We start from the raw sequence: 12130 nt of genomic DNA on the forward strand, positions 1-12130 counted from the left end.
TTATTAGGTTAATTATTAGAGTAACACTAAATTTCAAATCTAGATGTTAAAATTCTTCAGATTTTTAAACTTATCTTTTTTTTTTGACAAACCTTAGGAGAAAATTTGTCTGTAGATAGTGTAGATTTCAGGAATAAATTACCAGCAACAACAACAGTATAAAACCAAGATTCATGTAAAAAAATATTTTGGATCTCTCACTAATACCACTTTATCTGTCTCTAGGTATTTTTTAATAGTCTGGTAGTTTTGGAGAAGGCAATGGCACCCCACTCCAGTACTCTTGCCTGGAAAATCCCACAGATGGAGGAGCCTGGTAGGCTGCAGTCCATGGGGTCGCTAAGAGTTGGACACGACTGAGCGACTTCACTTTCACTTTTCACTTTCATGCATTGGAGGAGGAAATGGCAACCCACTCCAGTGTTCTTGCCTGGAGAATCCCAAGGACGGGGGAGCCTGGTGGGCTGCCGTCTATGGGGTCGCACAAAGTCGGACACGACTGAGGTGACTTAGCAGCAGCAGCAGCAGCAGCAGCAGTTTTTATTTAATTTTGTGAAAATATATCTCCACTGTTTTCAGCCTGAATATAGTCATGTGAAAGAAAAATATTGAATTTGTGATTTGCAGAGAGAAAAGGTATAAACTAATAATTAAGAATAATACCAGATGGGTAGGCTAATGTCCAGGGAGGCTTCTTTTGATCAAAGAAGCTATTTGACCTTAAAGATGTTTACATTAAAAAGGAATTGACAAAATCTTGAAGTTATGTGATCGTGCAGTGGAAGAAAACAAACAGGAAGAGTCACTGAAGTGATGAACCTGCTGGTTATTTGTACAGGGAAAAGGTCATTTAAAGTGAAAGCACTTAAATAAGGGCAAAAAATTCACAGTAGGAAAATTAGGATTTTAGACTATCCTGAAAAATGCAATATAGAATATTGCATATATGCAATATAGAATATAAGGAACCGCCCCCCAACATCACCCCTATACCTGGAAATTTGTTAGAAGGTGTTACAGAGTTCAGCATATGGTATTCATGGATAAGATTTATTCCAGCAATATAGTGAGGATACATAGTTGGATTATCAGAGGAAAAGGTAGAGTCTGGAGGTATCTGTGTGCAGGCTCTACTATGTACTCTTCTTCACGAGAGGCCACATACGGTTTGCTTCTCCCTCAGCAGTGAAAGTGTAGTGACATAAGTATGAAGTTTTTGTCCAGGAAAGCTGATTAGAAATTTAATGCTCACGATTTATATTGAGGGCTGGTCATGTGGGCACCCTCTACCTAGCACTTACCAAGATTCCAGACTCCCAGAAGCATACACCACATTGTGTGTGTAGACAGTTTAAGCACAGAGAGTCACAGCAATTAGGGACAGGTTTATATCAGCACTGGACACTGACTGCCAGCCCACTTGTCACATGCCAGCTACAGGCCAGCCACATAAGCGGCCTCTCTAGAGAGCAGTCTTAGGCCTGCTGTGTTAACTCCTCTAAGTAGTATTGTATTTAGTTTCTAACTGAAATACATACTGATTGATTTCTGGTTCAGCAGAGACACTATAATAAAGTATGTTTTCTTGGCCTAGCTTTTCTGGCAAAATAGTATGACAGCACATCCTTTATCTCACAGTTAACTTTTTGCATCATGGTCTCAGGGAAGTTCTTTTTTTCAAAAATTTTGAAAGGTGCCACAGTTTTGGCCCTAAGTCCTGTATTAATACACTTATATTAAAATTCTGATTTTTCTTTTTTTATGCTTATTGCTATCAGTTTGTCACTCTTTCTTGGCCTTTCAGAGGGTGAAGACAGGAAAATATGTGAGTATACTAATACATGTATACTCTTATCTGTATCTCTGAATTAATCTATCTGTATATATTAAAATACTCTAATCCAGCTTCACAGAGTTCATTCTAGCTTTTATCTATCTTGTTTCTTTACAGCTTCTTTTTCTGACAATGATAAACCTGGTTATTTTATCCACAATTTATTTACTTATTTGTCCAACTCTCATATAAATGTAATGCATTTTCAGAATTGTTAATCCATATCACTGTGTAAAACACATTTCTCGTCTAGAGCAAGGGCTGGCAAACAGCTCCCAGGGCAATTCTGGCCTTTTGCCTGTTTTGGAATAGCTGATAGCTGAGAGTAATTTTTATATTCTTAAATGACTAGGTGGGGGAAGACAGAATATTTCATGACAATTTCATGGAATTCACATTTTAGTGCCCATGGATAAAGCTTTACTGGAACACAGTCATGCTCATCTGTTGATGTGTTGTCTGTGACTGCTTTTGTGCTCTATCAGTAGAGCTGAGTAGTTATGCCGGAGACACCACAGCACACACCCACAAAATAATTACTATCTGACTCTTTCCAGAAAAAGTTTGGTAATATCTAAATAAGAATATAGTGATCATGTAGTTCTTCTTGGCTTTGGCTTTACAGTATCCAACTAAAAACACCATATTCCAAAGTAATTTAGATAAGCTAATTTAAAGACAAGTCTTGTATTTTTAATACTGCTAGTTCATTATAATCTACATTAAATCTTCAAAAGAGTCAACATCACACTTTAAATTTTTATATAATAAATTTAACTCTTTCTAATTGTAGCTCAGTCAGTAGAGAATCTGCCCGCAACACAGGAAACCCAGGTTCAATTCCTGGGTTGGGAAGATCCCCTGGGGAAGGAAATGGCAACCCACTCCAGCATTCTTGCCTGGAGAATCCTATGGACAGAGAAGTCTGGCGGGCTACAGTCCATGGGGTAGCAAGAGTCAGACATGACATTAAAATCCTGATTTTTCTTTTTTTAGGTTAACAGTTTTACCTTTTAGTTTATCCCTTATCAGTTTTTCTTCATGGGTGCTTTAAGCATTTCTACAATATTATTTTAATATAATGACTTCAGGAAATCCTGGGCTTCCCTGATAGCTCAGTTGGTAAGGAATCTGCCAGCAATGCAGGAGACCCTGGTTCGATTTCCTAGGTCAGGAAGATCCCCTGGAGAAGGTATAGGCTCCCCACTCAAGTATTCTTGGGCTTCCTTTGTGGCTCAGCTGATAAAGAATCCACTTGCAATGCAGGAGACCTGGTTTCGATCCCTGGGTTGGGAAGATCCCCTGGAGAAGGGAACAGCTACCCACTCCAGTATTCTGGCCTGGAGAATTCCATGGACTGTATAGTCTATGGGGTCACAAAGAATCGGGCATAACTGAGTAACTTTCACTTTCTTTTTAGGCAATCCTACATCTTTACATTTTGACTTTGTTATCAATTTGTAGTATATTTTTCTGGCCAGTATTCTGGCCTGGAGAATTCCACGGACAGAGGAGCCTGCCAAGCTACATTCCTTGGGGTTGCAAAGATTCGGACACGACTGAGTGACTTTCACTTCATAAGTGAGAATTTTCCTATTTTGAAGACTCTAGCTTCTCTCATAGCAATTTGGTAACTTCAAGGGGTAGAGAAGATGATTACTCAGACGTTGAGGGTCTTCTGTAAAGATAAATGTCAAGAACTGAAAATTAACCACAGGAAATAGCAGAAAGGGAACTTGTTTTAGCAACAAGTTGGAGAACTTGAATTCTAGGCCTAGCTCTGCTGCTTGAAAAAGATAAAGATAACTTTACCCTTGAAATAAGGAGTTTGATCTAGAGCTGCACTGCCCTGTACTATAGCCACTAACCACATAATGACTATTTAAATTTAAATGACCTAAAATCAATTAAATTTAAAAATTCAGTTCTTCAGTTGCATTAGCCACATTTGAAGTGCTCAGTAGCTACATGTGGCAAGTGGCTCCCGTATTAGACAATGCAGATTAGAACATTTCCATCATCACAAAGACCTCTGTTGGACAGCTCTGCTCTAGAGCAAGGGTTGGTAAATATTTCCTGCAAAGGGCTAGATAATCAGTAGTTTGGGTTTTCTGGGCCACACAGCCTCTATTGCAATCACTCATCTGCTGTTCTGTTATAAAAGCAACCCTAGACAGTTTGTAAATGAGTGGGTTTTGACTGTATGCCACTAAAGCTTCATTTACAAAATCAGGCAGCAGACAGAATTTGGCCCATGGACCGTAGTGTGCTATTATTGCTTATTCTAGAGAATCACTGATGTTCTTGATACCTAGGTGGTGATACAGATAAAGTTTGCTTTTGGATTAACCTTTCATATCTCTATTGCTTTCACTTTAAAGCGAAATATTCTATTTAAAATGGAGGTAGTGTTTTTAATCATATTTTAATTACTTTAACACATATATTGGCCAGCATCTTTCCTTATATCTTCATTAACTTTCCCTCCATGTAACAGTTTGTCATTTGTTTTTTTTATTTCTGATTCACTTTCTCCCTTTTGTCCCTATTTTTTTTTTTTTGAGGTAGGATATTGATAGATAATTAGAAAGATAAGTAAGGGAGCAAGATATATAAATCTATGGTATTGTAGACCTGTGTGTGTGCTAAGTCATTTCAGTCGTGTCCAACTCTTTGTGACCCTATGGACTGTAGCCTGTCCTGCTCCTCTGTCCGTGGGATTCTCCAGATAAGAGTACTGGAGTGGGTTGCCATTTCCTTCTCCAGGGGGTCTTCCCGTCCCAGGTCTCCTACATTGCAGGCAAATTCTTTACCACTTGTGCCACCTGGGAAGCCCAATTGTAGAACCAATAAGTATCAATTCTATAATATCCTGTGATTTTCTCTCTTGCATGACTATATACAAAGTTGAGTTCATCATCTTATTTTCTTTTTCAACTTGCATATTTAAAAAAAAATCTTAGTTTCTGTTTTATCTTCCAAGGTGGTTTTGTATTCTACCTTATAAACTGTGGAGTATTTAAAGATAAGGAAAAGGATAACAAGAGGAAAAGATTTTTTTTTTTAAAGATAAAATATGAATGGGAATGGACACTCACTTTTGTACAAGATAGAATAGCAGGGATAAGATATCCCCTCCCACCTTAAAAGCTAGAAGAGTGAGAAAAATATGTAAAATAACAGTTTTGAGATATTAGACAACATGCAGGAGAGAACAGAAGCAAATGAGATGAGCCCTGTGGATTGCCCCACCTTATGGGCTAGAGGGAGTTTCCAGGCAGCAGTGTAGGGAGGAGGAAAACAAATAGCCTTACAATCTCAGAGAGCTGAGAAGACAGAATTCGGAGTTTAAAAGGCTCCAACAGCTATAATTCTGAGGACAAGACACCAGACAGAATGTATCTGCGTAGAGAGACCTCTCCAGTGATTTAAAGGGGGAACTTCGTCACTTTGGCTGTTCTATAAATCTGTGTAAGGAAACTATGTAAAGTTAGGCAAAATGCTGCAGGGAGGACTGGCAGAACTGTTGCTGGGGCTTACACACAGCTGATTAGGGGACTGTTTTCCCTTAAGCCCCACCATGTGCCGAATACTTTATACATGGGTTCACATTTAAGCCTCATGGGTGATGAGATTCAAATGGTAAGTAACTTGCCCAAGAACATAGAAAGGAGTAAGTTTTGTATGCTTGACCTTAAAACAAGTATATTTTCCTTCATGCTGGGCTAATTCTAGGCTTATAGAACAAATAAGGAACTGTCATAATTTCTACTGGTGCATTTGCTTCTAAATTTTTATGCTTCTCCATACCTGAACACCAATGGAAAGAGAAAAGCTACTAGAACATAACATATCTTTAACAAAATACTGACCATCTTTTCCTGATCAAAAGGTTTTTCAGTGATTTGAGTTGCTTGTATTGTGCAGATGGAATCATTGACTGTTTTTTACTAAATTGACTTTTACTATCGACTAATAAATGACAGTCTTTAACTTTGATGAATTACTAATTTAATTCTAATACACAAGTTTGAGTTATTCAGGAAAGCATTATTTATATTAGAAAGTTTTGCCCCCAGAATGTCACAACATTTATCTTTGATGTCAGTTTTCTCCTCTGTAAAAGATGGGGTTGGAGTAGATTATTTCTGTTTCTTTTATCTTGTTAAGATTCTGTGAATACAAGTCATCTATTTAGGAAACATATTTGCATAGAGAGTATTAGAATGGACATTAGGTTCCCAAGCTAACTTATAAAAACTCCTAAACAAGTAACATATCTGAAGTGTTATAGTTCAAGTAAAACTTTATTCAACTTTGTCTAATGGCAGTTTATAATACAGTGTATAGTATAATATAATACAATATAATATAGTCCTGAAATGATCCTCGCTCCCTTCTGTACCCTGTCTTCCAGCAGCTTAGGGGAGGGCAAAAGGCTGTGTAAAAGAAACGGAGTAAATCCTTTTGCGCATCAATTGTCTAAGTCTGCTCTTAGACAATGAGAGCAGCATGTCTGGTACTTTCGTATCACTGTATTTGATTGTCCTGTGAAGACAGACCAGGCCAAACAGTGAATCAGTTTACAAGTGTCATATCAAGTTTAATCAAAATTTTCTTGGTCAGAGTTTGAGCAATTTTTGGATAACTTTTAATATTTGATAGTGTTATCCTATAATGAAAGCAGAAATGATTGATTTTAGGTGTCTGTAGAGATAACTTTGGAAAAATGCCTTCTAGGCAGCTGAGATTCTACTACAACATGGAGCAAACCCTAATCAGAAGGATGAAAAGCAGAAGACTGCTTTGGATGAAGCAGATGATGAAAATATGAAAGAGCTGCTGAAGTCTTATGGTGCGATTGAGACTGACAATAGAGATGGGAGTGACGCTGTCGTCATTGGTATGCATAGCAATGTTTCTTGCTATTTTATACAGATGTATACCTCTGCTTATTGGAGAAGGAAATGGCAACCCACTCCAGTGTTCTTGCCTGGAGAATCCCAGGGACAGGGGAGCCTGGTGGGCTGCCGTCTATGGGGTCGCACAGAGTCGGACACGACTGAAGCGACTTAGCAGCAGCAGCAGCAGCAGCATACCTCTGCTTAGAAAAACAAATTCCTCAGATTTGTGGAAATTGTTTCATAACTAAGGATAATTTTTTGTCTGTTTATTAAACTCTTGAAAAGCATAATTTATTTTTAGAAACAGCATTTCAAAACTTGGTTTAATTTATAGATTATATGGTTCTATTGTATTAGAATTATATGTTGAAACAAAACACATTCATTAAACAAACATTCATCTCTCATAACACTGGGTCTGAGATAGAGCTGTTACTGAAACTATGCAAATTGGTTTACTTTATAGTGGGGCTGGAAAAGGATGACGTTATACTAAAGTCTTTGTGACTAAGATTCCATTACTTCAGAATTTATAATGATTCATGCATAAGTTGGACCCATGCCAACTTTTCAAGACTAATATTATAATGCTAGAATATGAATTTGTTAAGCAAATATACTATACTTATATATGTGTGTGAGTGTATGTGTAATATATATTATAGTGGAAAGAATATTTCAAGGAAATATATAGTCAGGGAAATTTTTATGAACCATTTTTAGCAGTATTTTGCACTTAAATAATATAATGAGTTATCTATAAGAAATAAGCATTTAGTCCTGCCATTTGTAGCAACATAGGTGAACCTGGAGAATGTCATGTTAAATGAAATAAGCATAGAAAGATACAGAAAGGCAAACTCTTTGTGGTGTCACTTATATGTGGAACTTTAAAAAGTCAAGCTTAAAGAACCAGATAGATGGTTGAGTGGTGGTTGCCAAGGGCTTGGGGGAGGAAGTGGTGGAGGAGATGGAGAAATGTTGATCAAAGAGTACAAACTTACGCTTAAAAGATGAATTGGTTCTGCGGGTCTAATGTATAAAATGATGATTACAGTTTTTAATAATAAATTGTGTACTTAGTTTGCCAAGAAAGTAACTTTTAAATGTTCTCACCAACACACACACAAACACACAAGGTAACAATGTGAGGTGACGGGTGTGTTTGTGTTTTTTTAAAGAAGCATTTAGTGAGCACTGACTTAGAAAACATACATTGTTGAGCACATGCTATACAGATCAGCCCAAGAGGAGCTTCCAGGCTTGTGGAGAGATAAACCAGAAAACAGGCAGTTAAAAACAATTTTAGAAGCATTGAGGAGAGGGAATTGATCTTCCTTTTCCTTCAGGCATGAGCCTTGACTCATGGAAGAAGAAAGCCAGGAGCTTATCCGTGCTGTCTGTGAGGGAGATTATTGGGAAGAGAAGCCCTGTGATGTGCTTTTCCCCTGGCCTGCCACTCTCCCTACCAACTGATAGGATTGATGACAGGCAAGGATAGTCATCGTGCCTATTGCACTGGTGCGCTAGACCACATGTAGGTCAAAGTCAGGAGACTGACACACAGATCCTCATTTCTTTGTCTGCTCCCATGTGCTAAGCCCACAGGGTGTGAGACTTTTCTTATAGCCCCAGGCATGTCTTTTTCTCTCTTCACAGCCATATGTGGAGCTATTGAGCACTCTGTTATAAAGTACTAGATCTGTTCCCACTATTCTGTTGCTCCTTGTATATACCTTTCCTTGGACAGGTAACCCAACAGAATGAGGGATATAGGGTACCCATATGTGGAGAAAGGGAATCCAGAATGGGAAAAGGTTTGGAGAGAACTTTATAGCGACAGTGAATTACGGTCATAGTAGAGCATGGACTTGAAGTCAGATCTGGTTTCAGTACTAGCTGTGTGACACATCAGGCAACTTCTTGAATCCCTCAAAGCTTCATGTTCCTCTTCTGTAAAATAGATGTAATTAACTACCTACCCCTCAGGGCTCATATGAAGATTAAATAAGATGATTCATGGAAAGAGTTGGATATCCAGCAGGCGATAAGTATTCAGTAGATTTGCTAAAATGAGTCAATTGATGATAAATAATGAGGTGCTAATCAACATTAAGGTATCATGGTAATTATAGACTTAATTTATCCTTCCTATTCCTGTCACCATTACAATTGATAAAATTAGGCAAAATTTTTGCACATTGTTAATATATTTTCTGATTTTATGTTTTAAAGTAAAAATTCCTGACGTCCGGGCAAGAAGACATAAACAGTGCATTTGTGATGATTCCAAAACTGTTGATACACCTTCTGTTCCACACCAAGAAAAAACAGAAGAAAACCTTTCCATGGTGAGTGAAGTTGAAATGCTTTTGTTCTTTAGCCTAGAAAATGCCATTCTTTGCACCAGCCAGCCGTTGGCTATTGGCAGCATTCTTTCCATTTTAAGGACATACAGGTTAAAAATGTTTTTTTGTCATAGATAATAATACAGCATAATTGAGCAGAATGAATGTTTTGCCAAAAGTTTTACTTTTGTTTTAGGTTTGAAGGACTCATTAGCCAAAGAAACCACTCATTACACACATGAACAGTTTCAGTTTTTTATGGAAGATTATTTGACTTAATTTCAATATGCAAGCATTAAAAGAAAAGAAATAGAAACAATAGAGAGAAATAACAGCGTGTATATGCATCACCAATTGGGCCAGCCTACATCCAGCCTTGAACAGCACTAAGAAGTCCCTCATTAATAGTGATTTGGAGTCACAATCGGGACAGGTTCTGGGCAGTGCATCTGCCCTGTGGGTGAGACTTCAGATTGCAGTTTCCGGGACTCCTGTTTATAATCCCAGGCCACAAACTGATGTCAACATCAGTTTGCATGCAAAAATGCAGCACTGGTTTTACTTTATACCTTTTTCCAGTGCTGTTTCACCTGTGAGTCAGTCAGAATTTCCTTAGATCCTAGGGTTGACCAGACCTCCAGGGGCTCAAGAATTCTAAGACCCACTCCCTTTCTTATGTAAAGTGACTCCTGATTTGCTGTGCTTGAGGGCAGGCACTGAGTTCAGAATCTAGGCAGTGCCCAGACAGGTGGTCAGAGAGGTCTACTGTCCTGCTTTTGAAGCCAGAATAAGACTTCTATTTTAATTTCCCTAAAAAGGAACCAAGCAACTGTCTGCATTGAACAGAAGTATAGTTCAGCTGCTATCCTTTACTCCTGGATTGGATTCTTTGGCACTTACCTATCCCACAAACAGTGTCACTGTTGCAGTGTTCTAGTGTGTCTTCATCCACCCAACTTCCAGAAGTATCTCGGATACATAGTAGGAGGAAAAGACCTTGGAACCTAGACGAAGAAGAGGAAAGCAGCCTGGTTTAACCAACCTGGACCCCGCATGGTTTATAGTGATAGTTTGCTATATGTGAAATCCCTCATGTGAAGGTGTATTTTAAACAAAATAACTTAGTGGCACATATATTAATTTATGAGATGGACATGCTTAGTTTGATTAAAACACGTAGCATCCTAGACACTAACTTCTTAAGCAAAGTAGACTCCTCAAAGAAATATTTTGAATAAGACTATGGGTGTGGATTAGACTTTTTTTGTATACTATAGAGAGGAAAATACAATTCATTGAACATAAACTATGATTAATCAACTATTTTATACCTAAAATATTTTAAATGCTGTTTAAAATGAATTCTGTTTGCCTCAACATTTCAAAAATATTTTACATTGTTCCTGGTATCTCTTGTAATGAATGAGAAGTTAATTGTCAATCTAAATGTCACTCCCTTGTAGATAATATGTCTTTGAGGCTTACAGTTTTAAAGATTTTTTTTTTCATATTCTGCTGTTTCACTAGGGTATGTCTAAATGTGGGTGTGTTTTTAATTAATTTTACTCTAAAAGGACTAAACATGTTCCTTTAGTCTGAAGACAGATTTCTCTTTGTATTCTGGAAACTTTTAGCCCTTAGATTGTTGACTATTACCCCTCTCCCATTAGCAGTATTCTCCTTTTATGGAACTCATATTTTTTGAGATGGTTGTTTTTAAACCAGTCTCCCTATATCTTTTTTGAATTTTCCATCTCTTTAATTCTCTGCACTATATTCTGTGTGATACCCTTTGACCTCTAATTTTCTACCCAAAGGCTTGAGTGGGTGACAAGTAGAGTTTTTACTAATCCTTATTTAAGCTAAAGGATACCCACTCATGCTCACTAATTTTATGTGGGGCTCCATTCTAACTCCGACTCAATGGACATGAGTTTGAGTAAACTCTGGGAGTTGGTGATGGACAGGGAGGCCTGGCATGCTGTAGTCCATGGGGTCGCAAAGAGTCAGATACAACTGAACTGAACTGACTGATTCTAACCTCTTCCTTATGTGGCCCTGAGGCCTTATCTCCTGTTCCTTAGTCAGTCAGTCAGTCAGTTCAGTGGCTCAGTCGTGTCCGACTCTTTGTAACCCCATGAATCGCAGCACACCAGGCCTCCCTGTCCATCACCAACTCCCGGAGTTCACTCAAACTCATGTCCATCGAGTCAGTAATGCCATCCAGCCACCTCATCTTCTGTCATCCCCTTCTCCTCCTGCCCCCAATCCCTCCCAGCATCAGAGTCTTTTCCAATGAGTCAACTCTCCTCATGAGGTGGCCAAAGTACTGGAGTTTCAGCTTTAGCATTAGTCCCTCCAATGAATACCCAGGACTGATCTTTAGGATGGACTGGTTGGACCTCCTTGTAGTCCAAGGGACTCTCAAGAGTCTTCTCCAACACCACAATTCAAAAGCATCAATTCTTTGGTGCTTAGCTTTCTTCACAGTCCAACTCTCACATCCATACATGACCACTGGAAAAACCAGAGCCTTGACTAGACAGACCTTTGTTGGCAAAGTAATGTCTCTGCTTTTGAATATGCTATCTAGGTTGGTCATAACTTTCCTTCCAAGGAGTAAGCATCTTTTAATTTCATGGCTGCAACCACCATCTGCAGTGATTTTGGAGCCCCCAAAAATAAAGTCTGACACTGTTTCCACTGTTTCCCCATCCATTTGCCATGAAGTGATGGGACCAGATGCCATGATCTTCGTTTTCTGAATGTTGAGCTTTAAGCCAACTTTTTCACTCTCCTCTTTCACCTTCATCAAGAGGCTTTTTAGTTCCTCTTTACTTACTGCCATAAGAGTGGTGTCATCTGCATGTCTGAGGTTATTGATATTTCTCCTGGCAATCTTGATTCCAGCTTGTGCTTCTTCCAGCCCAGCGTTTCTCATGATGTACTCTGCATATAAGTTAAATAAGCAGGGTGACAATATACAGCCTTGACGTACTCCTTTTCCTATTTGGAACCAGTCTGTTATTCCATGTCCAGTTCTA

The 12130-nt window shown here is 38.4% G+C and overlaps 1 protein-coding gene across 4 annotated transcripts in view; it reads left to right on the forward strand.

The window, feature by feature from the left end:
* The window catches only part of ANKRD31 (ankyrin repeat domain 31), a 134875-nt gene that overhangs the window by 82841 nt on the left and 39904 nt on the right, over positions 1 to 12130 (forward strand). For all 4 annotated transcript variants that reach the window (XM_086323214.1, XM_086323216.1, XM_086323215.1 and 1 more), the window contains exons 19-20: positions 6575 to 6737; positions 8974 to 9089. In XM_086323214.1, coding sequence (XP_086179340.1) covers positions 6575 to 6737; positions 8974 to 9089 — 279 coding nt within the window. The remainder of the gene's footprint in view (positions 1 to 6574; positions 6738 to 8973; positions 9090 to 12130) is intronic.

Source organism: Bos grunniens, chromosome 10 (assembly GCF_055505025.1).
Source record: "Bos grunniens cultivar Pamir isolate PY7600 chromosome 10, Bosgru_T2T1.0, whole genome shotgun sequence".
NCBI lineage: Eukaryota > Metazoa > Chordata > Mammalia > Artiodactyla > Bovidae > Bos > Bos grunniens.